This window comes from Neodiprion virginianus, chromosome 4 (assembly GCF_021901495.1).
Source record: "Neodiprion virginianus isolate iyNeoVirg1 chromosome 4, iyNeoVirg1.1, whole genome shotgun sequence".
NCBI lineage: Eukaryota > Metazoa > Arthropoda > Insecta > Hymenoptera > Diprionidae > Neodiprion > Neodiprion virginianus.
Window position 1 is genome coordinate 1,574,203 of NC_060880.1, and position 18,747 is coordinate 1,592,949.

The window sequence follows — 18,747 nt, forward strand, 5'->3', positions numbered from 1 at the left end:
GTGCGTAGTAAGTGTATTATTATTAGGGTGTTGCTTAACCCGGTTCACTTTGAAACGAAAATGTCTTCATTTTAGTAACGAAACACTTTTAGGACGATTTTGAGATGTGTTACAATTGGACGTGTTTCAGAAATTGAGTTTTTTTTTTCCCTTCAAAATTAGCGTTTTTCTCGCGATTTGAGAATAATTTCACAAAAATGAATCGCTGCGATCGATTTGTCGGAAAATTTTACCCGCATTTCACGTACTTGACAATTATTTAATACGTAGTGTATCTCGAGAAAATCGTAAAAACCAAAAATCAACATCGTGCACCATAGTGTACAAAAAAAGGAACGGGTTGAAAAGACCATTTTTTAATTTCGACCGGCTCACCCCCCAAATTGGTTCCGAATAGAATTTGGTGTTTAAGGGATTTCTGGGCTCGTAGGTTACGAGTCTGAACTCGAAATTTGAAAATTCAAAATGGTGAATCCAATATGGCGAATCAAAATTCAAAAAGTCATTCTATTTCGATAAAACTCGGTGCCTGGGGTTATTCGAAGCCGTTAATTACGAATCTGAACGTCAAATTACGAAATTCAAAATGGTGGATCCAATATGGCAACATCAAGCGAACATCCGAGTACCCGAGTACTCGGTCGGTAAAGCAGATTGAGCCGGAAACCCCCCTCATATATCCACCGTCGTAAAATTCGCCCCGTTACTCGACGCCATATGTTTCGGATAATTAATTCCGAGTCACCGAATGTCTCAGACTTCCGGTTTCTACTTAGCTCTAGTAGTCGGTTACTCGATCGGTAAGGCAGATTTAGCCATAATCCCCCCTTATATATCTACTTACGACAAACACTCGTGCACACAGTTTAGCCAAAGTGAATATAGCAAATCGAAATATGAAAGGTGCTAAGACCGATGTAGGTACTCGCGAATAAATCTGTTACAGAATCGCTGGAATAAAGATCGTTGAAAACTGCACGTAGCAGGATTTTTCCTCGGTGAATGTATGGTAACTAAAGCAATATGTCTGCAATGGGTCGCGGGGTTCAATGCATGTACCTACTTACTCTTGAAATTTCAACGAGATTGGCGTATATAAGGGATAGACGGAATACGAGCTGTAAGAGAGAAGAAGAGAGAAGTGAAGAAAGGAAAGTTGGGCGGGAAAAGGCGATTTATACGCACACAGACTGTTCCTGGCTTTTATTCCTCGGGCTTACACCCGAATTTACAAACTCAGTCTGTACCTTTTATACGTATAACCTGTAATATCTTCCGGCATGAAATATGTGAAACGCAATTTATACCGGTGCAAAAATACGAAAACGGCGTCTCGTCTTTATATCTGCGGAAGAGGCGCGGCGATCAGGAGGATTTTTTATACCACAAGAAACTTGATCTCCACTTGATTGATGTCCGTTTATATAAATTCCGATAGAATACGTACGATTTTCGTGTATGTATGCATTATATTACGTTACACATACACGTCTATGTGTATACATACGTACGTAGACGAACACCAATAGCGATCCGGAATCCGTGACGGTAGTCGTTTCGGAATTTCCTTTTCGTATATACACGGATATAAACACCTCGTGAGCTTTAATGGAAACATATCGAGTCGTTCAAATATCTAGGACACCGTCCTATTACTCGATCGGAAAATATGCTGTATTTCACGGGCAGGCATTACACCTCAGAGTTCGAAACTAACTCGGCTTCCAAGCACCTTCGATCGATTTTCGAAATGACTAGAAATCAAAAGACGCGCTGTGAAAAAGTTTCAGTCGACAAGAAATAACAAAAAAAAAAAAAAAATTACAGCTTCCCTGATAATTTCCACTCGATTAATTGTGTCGTTTCGCGACGTTTAATTTTACTCTGCTTCGTCCGTTATTAAAAAAGTATCCAACATGAATTGCTCGTGTTGTTTTTTTTTTTTTTTCTTGGTTTTGTGCAAGGCAAAAATCTTGACCGCTAATTTTTTTACCGGGTTGTACAAGGATGAAATTTTTTTATTTTTTAATCGGTACGCACGTCGTCACTTGGTAGAAAATAATCACCTCCGCGCGGGTTCAAAGAGCAGGCAGCTGCGAAGCAAAGGAAAAGGGAAAAGGAGAGAACCGCAAAAAGTGAGCAATTATGAAGAGCTAGATTGAAGCGTGTGTGGAATACGGCTGAGGAAAACGGGTTCGTTTGATCGCGTGTTGAGCTTACATCTCTCGTCTTGCAGCCCGGATTTCACCGTGAATCAAAAAGAAAACTAGAATTCACCTGCATATCCCTCCTTTGCTTTCAGCTCCTTCTTTATACGGTAAAAAAAAAGATAATGTGCAATGGCACAGAAATTACACAGACGTATATACACACTTTCTACGACGCGAGGAGTTCGCTGAGAAAAATTTCATTTCTTATAGTAACTAGAAAAATAGATTAAAACAGGTATCGTTGAAAATAAAAACTGTTAATGAATATTGTTGGGATTACGAAAAACGAGGTACGCCTAACCATTTTGCAATGTTGTCGATCCTTTTTTGGTAATTGCAACGCAAAATCAGTTTGTTCAATTTACTCTACTTTTTTTTAGTTAAATAAGGCTTCAACGTCAATTTATCGTTGCACAAGCATTAAATTTTCGCAACTGAAATGTTATTAATATTTTTTAAAACTTGACGATTATAATTTAACAGGGTATAAACAATTTATCGAGGTGAAATCAGGGATAAGAAGAATCGTAAATGAGAAAAATTAGTGTAAAACGGTAAAAAACATGTATATGTTATATATAATATAAACATACACGTGCGTCGTTAGTTATATGTCGGTATAAAAACTAGAAAGGATATTATTTATTGCCAGCTACATGCAGGGTCCTGGATTTATAGCTTAATATGTGGTAGAGATTTCTAAGGGAAAAGGTTAGATGCCAGAGATGGAGGTTTGGCCAAAGGCCCAGCCAAGAGAAGAGGAAGGCGGTCTGATACCGAAGTCGTAAAAATCTACGACGAATCCAAACTCGCGTCTATACGAGTAAATAAAAAAAGAAAAAAAAACAAAGAAAGAAGAAAATAAGCAAAAAAGAATAGCAACAGGATCAAAAATGGAATAGAAAGAAGAAAAAAAAATTGGCAAATATGATTTACAGTGAAAGTTGTAAATTTATCTAATTTGCGGAAAAGATCTGAGACATTTATACGCAATATGACGAATGTGGATAAATTTCCGGTATATTATTATATGAATACTTGCCTTTATAAACGTGTAGGCTTTACTCTCGACGACGTTGTTACCCTGCATTTTCAGCTCGTCGCTCGGTAAGAAATTGTCCTGCAGCCATTTCTGTAACACGTATAAAATATTCGTTATAAAACCTGAAACAAGCCGAATATTCAAAGGGGTTGATTTATGCGACGAGACGAAAGACAAAGTTGGAGGGCTGTAATACGTATAGTTTATGCGGACGGGAAAAAAGAAGCTACGGCGAAAGGTTCGAAAGAAAAATTACGCTTCCCAAAAGAAGGAAAAAAAGGAACTTCACAATTTAATTTAAAGAGCCTTGGCTAGGCAAAAAACGACACTTTTTATTAATTTCATCACCAGACATTCATATATATATATATATATATATGTGTATGTATATCATATAATATATAGATATAATTATATATTCACAAACTGCGAAGATGTAGTTAAAATTATTAATGAAAGCTATAAAGAAAAATTCGATGCTTCGTTTTGAATCGTTTGAAAATTATTGAAAGTCTAATAGATTAGTTTATTTCGTTCAGAAGACTCTTATTTTTTTGCAAATTCATTGGATCACATTTATTAAAATCTTTATTGCGCAGTGTATATTGCGTTAGGATCAACAATTTTGCGATAAATTGTCGACTACGGAAACGAGAGAAAAATCCGTTTCAGTGACTTTGTGGAAAACAGTCTTTTGAGAAAAATAAGTCTAACAATTATTTCAACACGATATCAAAAAATAAAAAAATACAACAATCAACATGCGACAATCTGGCGATAGAATGAAATAAAAAGATGCGTATTTTCGCACAAGGAACTTCTTTAATCGACGAAAAAACTTGACCCCGAGGTCTAATTTCCCCCCCGAGCATCGCGCGTTGATTCCCACTTCGTCGATTATGCTCGCGTCCGGATGTCGCGAAAGTTTTCGCCCTGCGAAACCGCCCTCGGAATGAGGATGAATTTCCTCGGTGTCAGTAGCGGAGCTGATCTTGGCCCGAGGCCAGAAAACGACGCCCCATCCCCAGGATTTAACCGGCTCCTGGATGTCCTGCGGCGCCGATTTCTAACCCCGACGGCGACGGCGTTCCTCTCGTATATCTTATTTAGCAAAGGTTATTCCGCAGCGATGATGCGGAATCGGGATGAACGCGCTACGCTCGATGCGAATTCTTAATTGTTTCGCGCCGAATTATACAGATATGAAAGTTTTTCAGCCGAGAACGTGCTGACGAGGGACGGAGTTTTTTTTTTTTTTGCTGAAAGATAATGGGAAACGCCATCGCATTCGGTGCATCGAAATACGTTATGAAATACACGTCCTTATTGATTTATCAGTTTTTCGAAAAAAATTTGTAGGGCTGTGTTACAGTAAAAGAAAAAAAAAAAAGGAGACACCAAAATCAAAATTCATTAACTCGAGGTTTAAATCTCTGAGAAAACGACTGCGCGATGAAACATTTGGAATATATCAAGTAATATTATGATTTTATTAACAGTGAATATTGCCAATTTTCCGATGACACATCGTCCTACAATTGCGCGAATGAAATGACATCGTCATATCCAAACAGATACAACGGTGTTGGACGATTGAAGAAAATCAATGAAAATCGAATCGATTTAAAGAAATTCTTCCAGACCTGTAGCGTAACAATATCACAGACAAAAAAACGAGACATTTCTCGGCAACAGGCAAACTTTTACGGATTAAAAAAAGGGTAAATTATTTCTCTAAGATCGAGTAATCGTTGCATTATCAATGAATTTCTCCCTCCCTCAGTGACATGGAAAATGATTTCAGGTAATTTCCTCCGCATAATTCGGATCGAATCACCTCAATAAATCAAATTACACGGGAAATCTATTTCCGTAGGTATTCGGTCTTCGTGCAAGCAGGTAGGTATCAGAATTTATATGTCTACTCGTTACGTTCTACTATACGGAGCAACAAAAATCCGAGCTGAGCAAGCAGGCAACGCGAGAAGCATCGATTCGTCGGTTCGCGTTACGTCCACTCTTTTTCTTTGTCTCTGTCTACGATTCATCCGCAGTGTTTAAATAGTGATTTTTTCCCCTCCCCCTCCCCCCTCTCTCGCTCTCTCTCTCTTCGTTCCGGCGTTCTTTATTTTATCTGATCTATCCCAACCCTCCTAGCTCTCTCCGTTTCGTTCCTTTTTTCATTCCTTGTTTTTTCGCCTCTTTACCGCACTTTCTCTCCATTTTACCAAAGCTCTGACAATGAGGTGAACAAAGCGAAGCCGCCTTCTATTTTTTAATCGGAAGTCAGCTGGCGGTGACTTCATTCATCATCGTTTAAACGAGATGGAAAATTTAAATGAATTACTGGCAAATATATTATACCCTCGAGTTTGTCCTCTTCTTCCTCTCCGCACATCTTACAACTGATCGTACAATTGACAAGTTCGTTGATCGTTCTTTGTCTATTTTACAAAATTGACTTGAATATCTTCGGAAAATAATACAGGCACAAGAAAGCATCGTTTTCGTAACTTGCTTACTTCGTTTCCCTTCCGGTTTCATTTTTCTCTCCACATTTCTTGACAGACCCTTCATCAAATTTTACACCAAATTTTTCCCCAGTCTAATTTTCCCACGTCGGCGTGACGTGATGGCCGTGCAGCCGATGTGGCTCGCGTAATATGAGCGAGTGTCGATTTGTCTTTTATTTTTTTTTTTTTTTTTATTTTCTACATTATTTTCCTCTTTTCCATTTTCTTTTTTTCTTCCTCCTTCGTCACGATGACGCAGACAGGGGGTTGAAAAATTGCCCAAACGACCTTCGCCACTAAAGAAGTCAATCTTCACCCCGGCAGTGAAGCGTGTTTTTCGATTTGAAATTGGGCGAGCTTCGCAGTTCATTTATATTCACGTATCTTTGATTGATCTCGCGAAGCAGAAAAAGAACAAAAGGAAATAAGAATTAGTATATTACGTAACAAGGAGGCAAACCTCATCTTTTCCAGCCGAGCGTAAGTTTGCAATATTAATCGTAGGTGCGCCGAAGACGAATATTGCAAACCATGGCGGATTCGATTCCACCGTGTTATTAAAGTGTTTTTTCCGTGGATCCGAAAATCAGTGATATTAGAGCAATATTTCAGGTCATCGCTTAAATTACGCTAAATTCTTTGGTGTAGTTGTGAATTTGGTTACTTTTTTTATTTTTCATAAAATATTTACGCATTATTTGATTTCAGTAGATTTCAAGTATGATTTCAGTTACAAGTATGAATTTAGAATTCAGTATAATTTCAGTAGAGCGAGAAATCTTTTCGATTTCAGTGTTATTCCAGTGATAAAGTGTAACTTCAGTTCAAATTCAATTTGAGGTTAGGATCGCGTAATGTCAGACTTGTTCGCGACGGCGCATGCGCGGAGTACGGAAAAGACCGCTTTTAACTCCTCCGCGCATGCGCATTGGCAGGCTGACTCTACGATCACAGAAACGGATGATTCGTGTACGGAAAACACGCGTGAAAAAACGCGTAAAACATGCTCGGGTTGCATAAAAACGATTTTACGACTACCTCTGTTGACGCTGCCGCGGAATAACCGTAATCGGTTTAGACGATATTTCTCCGTAACTATCGAACTAAAACGCAGGCAAATGTGTAATATGAAAAGAAAATAACAAAAACACGACTAAATCGCGTTTCAGCAAGCTTACGCCAAGCTTGAACAAGCTTTCGCGAAAGTCTTGCACCTATAAAATGTAACTAAATTTTACAACCCCAACAGTGCAGAATATTTTGCCGTTACGCGCGGTGTTAAATTATCCGTAACTTTCGAAATGGGTCGTCGGAATTATGGACGCACTGCAGAAACGCGAAGAGTCCGCGCTACGTTATACGATGCACACCAATATAATATAATATATACATATGTATGCATGTGTGTGCGAATATAAATCCACACATGAAGATTTCACGCACGCCTTACAGTATGTACGATGTACACACATAATGCGGTTTTTTTCCCGTCAATTTTCTTGTTTGAGAACGTAGAATTTACGAATAAAATTACGATTATTAATTACGATAGGCTCTAGTTTTTATACTATTATAGTATTGTAAGGAGGTCAATGATTTCTAATGTATTCATGATTTTGATCGTAAGTTCTACGTTCTCGAACACGAAAAATTGACGGAAATAATCATTACAACAAAAACTAATCTGTGTGGTATTTTTTTTTTTTTGACAAACCTTAGATACTAAAAGAAAAATTCGAATTTTTCATCTAAATAGTGCTTTCTTCAGTCAGATGTAAGAATACCGATAAAATAAATAACTGGAGGAAATTTTGAAAAATTACCCTTAAGCCTCTAGGATCGTTGACTTCGAATCTTACTAATCGTAAGACCACTCAGATTATACCAAGAGCAGGAAAAGCACTGTTGGCCAGGCAAAAATACCGGTCGAAGTATATAACGTTCCTCTATCTTTTTATCTCTTTCTCTTCCCTCTCTCATTCTCCACCGCATCGCGAATACATATATATGTATACATAAAGCAGCGTGCGGCTACTTGCGAATATCTCTTATTCACGGACTGCTCGATCCTCCCGAGCATAGACAGAGAAACGGTGTCGGTATAATATCCCGTTCATCGTTGCTCTACTACCTACGCACGCCTAGATCAACGAGCCCCCGGAGGTCCGTTGCTCGGAACAAAATATTATGCATCATTTCGAATGAGAAATGGAAAAGTTTCGAAAATTGAAAAGAACAGGGTCAATGTTTTGTACTACATTTTCACATAGCCGTTGGGGATGAAACGAGATGTAAAGAAATTGTTTGAAGACGTTATAATCCGTTGGAAATATCCCGTTGTAACAAAGTTGCGGAAAGTTTAGGAAGACTACTTTTGTACTTGCAAGAAGTTTATCACACACACACACATTTTGCATTTTCTTCAGAATCGTAGGTGAAGATTCGTAAGCCAAAAAAAAAAAAAAAAAAAAAAATACAAACCAAAAAAATCATCATCGTTGAATAAAATTTCAAAAATCCTGTTGTTGAATTTCGATTGGTTGGTGACTCGTTGATGAAAGATTCGTATATCGTATTTGATCGATGGTAATGTTCCGTGAACAGAATCACGAGTTTGGAAACGAATTGAAATTTTTTTAAGCGACATGCGTATCGATGACGTCTTGGGTCAAACTTGGATGGTAAAAAAAAAAAAATACAGTTTTCCGAATAACGTCGAGAATGAGTAATAGCATAGAATTAAAGAGATCCGACGTCGTTGATACAATTGGCACGTAAAGATATTTCAATTGGTTTACAAAATCGTAATCCTGATAACGAGACTTTACGAACGATGAAGTACGATTCGCGAATCTTCGTCAACGATTTACTAACTAACGGTCTTTGAAAATATCAATGTTGTCAAGATGGGAGGCTGGAATAACGTACATGAAAAATACATATGTACAGATAGACGTATAGAGTTCGTGCATAGTTTTCATTCCCGATCGATGCATCGCCTTCATGTTGCAGACGTATACTTTCGCAAGCACGTTATACAAGGTATAACTTGGTCAGGTATTGAAAGATTTATTGGCTCGAGGATAGAAGCTTTTCCCTCACGGGATTGGAGATCCTCCACCTTTTCTGCAGGGAGAGAGTCGAGGAGTCAAGAAGCTTGGAAGCTCGGAAGCTCGGAATCTCGTGTTGTACGTACGGCACACGCATACGTGAAAATGCGCACAGATTTGTCTTTGGGTATGTTTGCGTGTGACGGCGAGAGAGGGTCGGAAAGGGCTGCGGACGCAAGGCGAGCTTTGAATTTACTCGAATAACGGAAAACTGAGCGAAGTGAATTCAGCGAACACCGCGGGCTCTTGCAGCTAACTTCCATTTCAAGATCGCCCGCAGGATCGTCCCTCACCGCGTGCTTTCCGTTCACCTCAGTTTTCCCGAAAGCTCGTAGACACGCGTTGATCGACTCGATACGCATCATGCGGGTTGCGTGTTTAGTAAATAAATAGAGATACGCAATTAAAGAGGGGGCGGGGTTGAAATTACAAGTTTGAAAAGTTCCGAAAGGACAAAAAGGCGACAAGTCAAAGTTCCGAAAGTGCGAAAAAGAGAATTCTGTGAATTTATTTGTGGCTTGGTAAAATTTTTACCAATTTGATCTTTATTCGTTTTGGATTTTGCCGATATTTTTACGTTCGTAATCCTGGTCTCTCTCATTTTCGTAATCTTGCTTTTCGGAGCTTTGAACCAATTTCTTTATTTCAAGTTCCGCCACCAAATATTACAAAACACGGCGCTCTCGGAACTTTTCAAATTCGGAATCTTAACCCCATCCGTCGAAGAGGAGAATCAAAATAGGATGAAAACATTATTTTTCAAATAATAAATTCCACAGAACAAGTAACATCAGTTTTTCACCGTTTTTCCAATTTTTTTATTACAGGCACTTGCAACCTCCTTCAATTCTCTCATTCTACAAAATGAAAAACGAATCTTCTCTCTATCTCTGTGAAATTGTTTTGAATTTTCGCACGGTCAACAGATAATACTTGACTAGCCCCAGAAAAATCAAATCGATGAGACGAAGTGAAAAATATGCGGCACGGGAAAACGATCCGGATGAGATAAAAATTGAGAGAAGAAAAAGAGGATGAAGAAGAAGAGAAAAAAAAAAAAAAAAACATCTCTCACCGCACAACGCAATCTACTCACGTCTGACCCGCGATATTCGTTTCGGTACCGAATGATTCTCCGCTAGGAAATCCGTTCGAAATTGAAAAAGCCTTTTTTCTGTCATGTAACACTTCATTTTTCACCCGTATCTGGATTACGCAATGGTTTCCGCATAGATACGCTCACACCCACGCATATATATATATATATATATATATATATATATATATATATATATATATATATATATATATATATATATATATATATATGTATAATAGATATATTGAAAACACAAATACGCGTTCCCGCATATTGCCATGGGTGAAGAAGAACAGGGAAAAGGGAAAGTGAAAAAAAGAAATGTATATCCTCATGCTCCTTCATCCGTAACCCTGAACGGGCTTCTCGTTCTATATTATATATTATACACAATGTATATACATATCATATACATATATATATACATATTGTATAATACAAGCAGCGATACTTTTTTAGATTTATCTTCGAGCCTGAAGCCGATTGTCATTATTCTTTTTATTTATTTTTTTTTTCCTTCCTTTCGCCTTTCCGCTTCCCCGCTGTTTTCGCGTCGTTTTTTCTTTTTTCTTTTTTCTTTTTAATTTTTTGTTTCACTCTTTCGCGCAACATTTTTTGTTCCGTGTGTGTTTTTTCGTTATTTCCGGCTAATACGCCCGTGTGTCCTGAACAATAACGCGAGAGCTTTTTTTCATCAAAACACACACTTGTCACATCCCATTTCACGCCGGGCAGAGCGTACGATTATCATTGTTGCTTGATAAACAATTGAATTAATTTACCATGCTAGCTTATTCCCGCTTAATACCCGAACACCTTCCTTCTCTGAGAGAAATTATTCCCTGTGTGTACAAACACGGTAACGCATTTGTGACGTACAGAATCCGTTTCAAATTTCATTTATTTCATTTTGATAATTTAATTTAATTCAACCATATTTCCGTCGCATTTTTTTTTTTCAATCCAAACTTTAGTACGTTTAGTCAGATACTCGTTTTCAAACGATTGTATTATCGAATTACAGCCATCGTAATCACACGATACAGATAAAGCGTAACGACCTAAGAAAAGAAAACAAGAGTAACGGAGAGCGTAAATATTATTACGCTACAATTAAAGTCTCTAACGATAGTTTAAACGGCTAGTCAGACTCGAACGTTTTCCGCTAAACCTCGATCTTTATTGCTTTGTTTTGTTTTGTTTTTTTTTTTCTTTTTCAACGGCGCAATTTCAAACGGTTAAATCACATCGAAAATCGCTCTCCCCCGAAGCAGAATGGATTAAAACCGGAGGCTCTGCACTAATTTTCTCGAAAGCCGCACGAGATTCGCGAATTGCGAAGCCACTCGTCCTCGAAACTTCGCAGACACTTATACCTCTAATTAGCCTGCTGTGGGCTCGGGGTTAATGGAAAGTAAAAACGTAAAATAAAATTTCAAAATTACGTTACCTTTCTCTTACCTATATATATATATATATATGCGGACTGCAAGTTGCAAAGTACGAAATAACCGAATTCCACTTTACCCTTAATTATATAGGAGCGATCGGTTAATTAATCGCTCATTTTTCCAGCCGCCAATTAAACTTATTCATAACGTAGGTAAAAACAAGTTCATCAATGTTTTTCCTTCCTTGAATTTTCAAGACAACATTTGAGTCAATTTTCACTTATTTTACACAATTAAAAAAAAAAAAAACTTTCATCCTATTCATAGCGATTTTGTTTCTGTTCTTTTCTTTCTTCTTTAACACGTGATTCATCTTGTGACAGAATTAACCAGGATGTCTACTAAAACCAGGACCCCGAATTCCAAGAAGATCCCAAGTTTTTTCCAAACAATTTTTCAATATTTATAGATCATGTATCGAAGAGATGATTTTCCATTAATCGCAAACCTGAACAGTGTTACCACGAAGATACGAATATATTTTTTATTTTCTTTTTTATTTTGACTTGTGCGTCGAATAAAATGTTTCATAAAAAAAAAAAAAAAAAAAAGAACGAAAATTTCATTCGTCAGGAAATTCCCCGAGTTACTGGAACATTTTGTGAAAAAAAAAATCCCTGAAAAGTAAAGGAGTTCCCGGCGTTTATCTCTAATCTTACCTGTCGTTCGTAGAAGGTGTTCACCTCGGATTTCGTCGGGAGGTCGAGAAAGACGGCGCGTCTCGTGTGATCGTAGGGCTCAACGTCTACGTAAACATCGAACAAGGGCGCCCCGTTGACCCTCAGGAGGGATGCGACCAGAGGGGTGATGTCCGAGGGTGCCATTCTACGGGGTGGCATGTAACCCCCGAGTTCGTCGAGAAGTTGATACACTGGAACAGAAAGCACGGAGACGTTATCTTGACGAAATAACTACTTGGAAAAATTGACCGATAGAAAACGGTTATGACTATATTTTTAATATTCCTGTATTTCGAGGGTTGTCCGTGAAACTAAATTGCCTTTTAAAAATTTCTTATTCCACCTTAATTGCAAAAATCGTTTACAATTAAAATTCGATGCGATCTATCGAAACATGGGGTGAAATCAGTAAAAATAAAAAAAGTGACAAAGGGAGTCAATTACAGAATTTCAACGACCGTCTAAATAATTAATAATAAATCCGGTATAAATTTTTGTCTACCCCCGTGTAAAATTTGAAATTGAAACGTTGTCGGAATAACGATCAGGGTTATTATCGAACTATACGTATGACGTATATATACCCTCGGTTTGGTGGATCATCGAGGGTTGTTCGATACCCCGAAATGGCTGGCGGGGAGAGAAATCCACGAATATCCGAGTATCTGAGTATCCGCGTAATCGGCTCTGGGAAGTCTAGTATAAATCGGAGAAGTAGGCGGTGGGGGATGGGGTGAGGGAGGTAAAGGAGGGAGGGGGAGGGTGGTTAAATTTCTGCGGGGATCGACCCGCTTTCAGACTTTCCACCCTGCACCAACCGGCAGAGCGTCCCTGACGCCGCCTAAGCGACTCGCATCGATTAAATAATGATCCTAATGACCTGGGTAACTACGCTCGCTGTACAATCTATACACACTACGTATAACCGGGAGTGAAACACACAAGTATATAAAAAGGCCAAGGTTGTCGTACGATCGCGGATTTAAACGCGAGTCGAAAACTACGAAGGACGCTTTTTAGGCACCCCGACGATTCTCCCGCAGTCTTGTCTTACGGTCCTTATCACGCTTTGCTGGATACTCAAACACCTGGATAATTCTCCCGAGTCCTTGATCACCGCCTATTTTTTTCTTTTCTTTTCTTTTTTTGCGAAAGCCCCGCTTTCGCCTATTCGAAATGGATGACAAAAAGTAAGAGAAAAAAACAAAAAAAAACAACACGTATCCGATTTTGATAATTCGAATTTGATCGGTTTTTAATCCGACCGCGTTTAGTTTCGACAATTGCAACACGTGTTGAAAAGACGTGTACAAAAAGAAATCGCGAACTGATTTAAAAATTGTAGGTGAATTTTTTCGTCGTTTTTCGAATAAAATTTTATACCTCAAAAGTAGCGATTCGATTAAAATAATTATTCACACACGACGGAGTATTTTTCTACAATGTCAGAATTAAATTTTATCCGTAGCGATAACTTGTGAAAACACGTTTTTCCGGATTTTCTCTGTTACGGAAAAATAAAAGCTCCATCAATCCTCATCCAAGTATTACAACAACGGACAAGAAGATCCGTATATTTTCATTTAAAGAGTGGAGAAAGTTTTTTTTCCTGGGATGAAAATAAAAGCAAAAAAAAAAACAAAAAGCAGAGGATCTCAGGAGAATTACATTAGATATCTTCACCCCCGAGGCGAGTTTATCTCGCAGAGGTTATTTACCGTTGAAAAACGTCATCGTCCCACATAGAAAAAAAAAAAGGATACGAATAACACGTGCACGGAGGAATGGTAAAGGACCAGGTGTAATATGCGGGAAGCTTTTTACAAGCTTCCGAAAGAAAAAAAAAAAAATGCAATCAACATTATTGGTACTGAAAGATAGGGCGACCATTGTTTTTCTTTTTTTTTTTTTTTTTGTTTTTTGCTCTTTGCTTTTTCTTTCACGGATTTTCGGTGGGTTGCATGGGATCGTCGCGTATGAAGCGTGTAACGGAGGGAGCTGCAGGACCGGAGGGAGTGATGAAAACGAACTGAGAGCGATTCAACAAGGAGGCAGGCAAGAAGTTTATCTTTCATGAATCATGAGATTACTTCTACCGCTGCTAAAAACTGAGAGTTCAAAACGGTTCCGAGTATCGTGCAAGATTAAACCACCACCCCCACCACTTCCACTTCCACCCATTTCCATACTTTCCTTTCATTTTTCTCGATGGTATAATTGAATAAACTCGATCTCCTTTCCTTCGCCCAACTATATCGCGATGAATTCAGATTAAAACTAGGCATGCGTAAATTCAAATTTCACTTTTATATCTGCTCGACACGAATTAGCTTCGCTTTGTCTGATTATTTTTCTTCAAGGAGAAAAAAACACACGCGCAAAAATTTACCAACTCTGCTCTTTGAAATTACAAATATTCCGTCTTTAATAATAAACATAATCCTTCAAAAAACGGAGAAACGTAGCGGCGGAGGAGGCGGGACGGGGGGGGAGGGGGGGGGGGGATGATTCGAAAGAAAGTTTTCTCAAAAGCCTTAGCCGTATATCAGCGTTGCGGTGAAAGTTTTCTCGACAAACATCCGAGATCTTGCAGACGACAAAAGGCTCGAGGAGTTTTCTTCTTTTCTTTTTTTTTTTCTACGCATAAGCAAAAACGGGAATAACGATTGGATCGAGCTCGGAAGTGCGAAAAAACGATCCAACTCGTCCGACCGAAGGTAAGAAAACTATTCTAACCTTCCCAGATCCATCGGCAAAGATAACCAATGAGAATGAAAAAAAGTCTCCAAAGAGAAGAAAAACTAAATTCCGATGGTCCGGAGAAGATGGTCTAAATTTTATTGAGGCAAAATATTGAGCTTGTGAGAGGACAATTTTACACGCGGGAATATTTTAAAGCGGAAATTTATACGGTGTTGCGAAATTTTTTTTCTCCTTCGAGGAAACTAAAAACGATCCAAAGTTCGGCGATACGAATCAAACGAGGGTTCATGAAAAAAAAAAAGAAAAAAAAACGCGGATAAAACAAAAAAGAAAATTGCAAAAAAACTGTTGGTAACGTGCTCGCATAATCGGTTAGGCGAGGTAAATCGCCAACGATGAAAAGTGTACACGGAAAGAGATTGAAAAATTTCACCTGCACGCACGCACGTATAATATTCATGGACGATATAATGATAATAATAATAATAATAATGATAATAACAATAATGAAAGGCGTGTGCAAATGGTGGAAGTATAAGTAATAATGATTATTGTTAAGAGTTAGCAGTACCCGGTGAACGAGGGTTGCGTGAATCTGTTATTCAAACTTATACATGTATAGGAATAAGTATACGTATTCATGTATATATATATGAATATATATACGCACACAAGTTACAGGCGTAATATTAATTACGTAGGTAGGAAGTGCCCGCTGCAGTGAGAAATGTGGGTCAGATTAACAGTTAGAAATGATTCTTATCCCACGTTAGGCGGCTGCCGTTGCACGAAAGCCTTAACCTTCGAAAGAAAGCTGCAAGTTCTTGTTGTTGTTCTTTCCCGTTTGATCGTCGATTTTGCTAAGCTGCACGAAACGTCAAGCTCGCGAAACTGCGATATACGCACGTTATAAATTTTGAAAACTTTTGATAAATTTACCTGATATTTGTGTGTTTTATTTTCATTCGCATTTTTCCCCATTCTTCGTCGAACTTTCACCTTTTTCTCTTTACGTTCGATAGAAATTTTTTAAAAGTGGTTGAAACAAAAAAAAATTCATCATACAATAATTCTCCTACGTCATATTCGTAATGTAGTGTCGGGAATAAAAGATAGAAAAAAAAAAAAAAAAATTGAGGAGATAACAATTTTCACAACATATCGTAGTAAAATTTTTCGTAGCGAAAAACTTCGTCAAACTTGTTATACCGTACGAAAATGAAAGGATGACGATTATACGAAAGAATCTTACGTTATTACACCTATACATATATATATATACATGTAATATAAGCTCATACACGTAATAAAAAACTATATCCGCAAGTACAGAGATATACATACATATACATATATAGGAGAAGCGAAGTGCAGAGAGCAGAGATGGTAAATTGCGGATGGAAAATGGCGTGGCCTTGGATGTGCAGAGCTAGGCGGATGTCAGAGAATGCAAATCACCGAGATAAAAAGGCTCCCCCCCTTTGCCCCCCCTTTTTATCCCCCTCTGCCCCGCTTCCGCCCTTTTATCCCACTCGAAAATTCGCTCTATCCCGCACGTAGACACCGCGTGGTTAGCCGCCTGCCTCGATCCCCTCGGCTTCGTGACTCCAGATTTGATGTGCGGTGGCAGCGTATCGACGATAGAAACGAGTATCGGAGAGGGGTGGGACTTTTGTTTGAAATTTTAATTGAACTTTGAAAAGAGAAATCTGGTTCCCGATATCGCCGCTGGCGTTTCCGTACCAGTCGGGGGTTAATTTTAAACCAAATGCACACTGGCAAAACCGAGCGTTTGTTCTTCTTTTCTACAAGTAGAGTCGGATGGACGGTATTGTGGAAAAAATTTTGCAGCGCGAAATATATTTCTGAAACCTTTTGTTTTTTTCTTTTTTTGTTTTTAATCAAAGTTTCAAAAAGTTGAAAGCGCTGGGAATTACGACGATTAATCCTTAAATTGGAATGCTTTTGAAGTGCTCCGGGAGACGGTAATTGAAAATGTTAAAACTACAGAGTGGTTTTGAAATTCCGAATTTGAAAAGTTCCGAAAGCGCCTAATTCCGAATTATTTATTGGCGAAACTTGAAACAAAGAAATCAAACTTTGAAGAAACAACAAAGTTTTGAATTGTCGAAAAGTCGACGGCTCAAAGTTCCGAAATGCAAGATTCCAAAAATTCAAGTTACAGTAAAGCACAGATCCGAAAAGTAAAGTTTCGATGGAGTAAAATTCGGCGAATTAAAATATACTCAGGCAGCATAGTTTAATCAACGAGTGGGTGTTAAAAATCATAAGAACCGAAAATTAAAATGACCAGGATTACGAACATAAAAATATCGAACATCCGAAACAAAGAAGGATCAAAGTGGTGAAATTTCACCAAGCGAGGAATTGACAAGCCTGAAAATCTTCGATCATTTGGAATTTCAATGTTTCAGATTTTCAAATTTTCTCACTTCTGCAGTTTTTCAACTTTGACTTGTCAGAATTACGCCCTTTTGGCATTTTGTCCTTTCGGAGCTTTGAGCGTCGAGTTTCCGACCATTCGAAACTTTGATGTTTCGTGCGCTTGATTTCTTTACTTTAAGTTCCACCACCAAAAAATTCGTAATTTCAACCCCACCCGAAAACCACGTTTACCGAGATTTTTCAGAGCACCTACAGAAAGCCTTGGCGTCAGCAAAGTTGACGGGAATAAATCTACGTGAGTCAGGATAAGCCGGATTGGCGGCGAGTCACGTAGCCGTGAGTTTTCGCATTTACACATTTTCGTCATCCCTCAAAGAAGAAGGGATGAAGAGTTTGAAAAATGACTATTACATGACGGCGATTTTGTCGGCAAGATACTTCCCATTCGTATGCCTGTAGCTACTATGCATAGTATATGCGGGCAAAATCGTGAATAAGGCATAACGAAAAAGTTTCACATTGGGGACGAAAAAAACTACCCCCCCGAGATTTAAGTCTATGACTAATTTACGCCCTCAGAGCTGCCGAGTCACATTTTTTAGACACACCTGCGCAATGCGGAGCTTCGGGGTGCGATATGGGAATTTATTTCATGGCTTTTGAAACGGGGGATCGCCTCGACTGATCCCTGATTGGCGTTCAAAGTGCAGATAAGACGATTCGCACAAGACTTAATCTAGACAAGATAAGAAAGATTTTTACTCGTGCAAGAATCTCTGCGTAACAGATACAAGATTATTGTCACATTTTTATCTAGATAGTCAAAATCTTAACGATAAAAACGATAGATTATTAATATCACCAAAAAACGAGAACCGTTGAGGTGAAAAAAATTTTGTGGTATTAAAATTCATCACACATAGTGTACGTGTTCTGAAGAAAATTTAGTTTAATGAGTAAAAAAATATTTATCCGACTCAAGTAGTGGCAATTTTTTAAGTACAACAACTTCCGGCTGAGATTTGTTCAGTCTTTCGGAATAAGCCTGTTTAGCAATCAATTACTTGACTTTTATACCCGAGAAACAGATCAATATGAATATGAAAAGAATATTTAACTATAAAATTAAGATGAAAAATGAACTTCCACTCGTATGATCTTTGTAATTAAGTAGATATGAGGTCGATATATCCGAAATGATCTTTATTTTAGGTCAATTCATCTCTACAGATAACCCACCACATTGCTCAAAACTCTCAGAGCAGATGACACACGGGGGTCAGAAGGGTTCAACTCCACGCAAGTTTATAACTTCTGAAAATACATATTATCTCTCCGATTAGATAACAGATAAGGTAATTATACCGGAAATAGTCATTATTTCGAATAAACTTATCTCTACAGAAAATGCAAATCATTTCTCGAATCATCGAGGGGACGCGGAAGTCAGAAGGGCTCAATTCCGCACAAATTATATAAATTATGCAAACACGTATTATGTCTAGGATTAGGTTGTAGATAAGGTTATTATAT

The 18,747-nt window shown here is 38.2% G+C and overlaps 1 protein-coding gene across 7 annotated transcripts in view; it reads right to left on the reverse strand.

Annotated features, from left to right (window-relative positions):
• LOC124302333 (neprilysin-3-like) overlaps positions 1 to 18,747 on the reverse strand; it is a 50,598-nt gene that overhangs the window by 10,888 nt on the left and 20,963 nt on the right. For all 7 annotated transcript variants that reach the window (XM_046758428.1, XM_046758427.1, XM_046758431.1 and 4 more), the window contains 2 exons: positions 12,085 to 12,296; positions 3,253 to 3,342 (listed from right to left, as the gene is read on the reverse strand). In XM_046758428.1, coding sequence (XP_046614384.1) covers positions 3,253 to 3,342; positions 12,085 to 12,296 — 302 coding nt within the window. The remainder of the gene's footprint in view (positions 1 to 3,252; positions 3,343 to 12,084; positions 12,297 to 18,747) is intronic.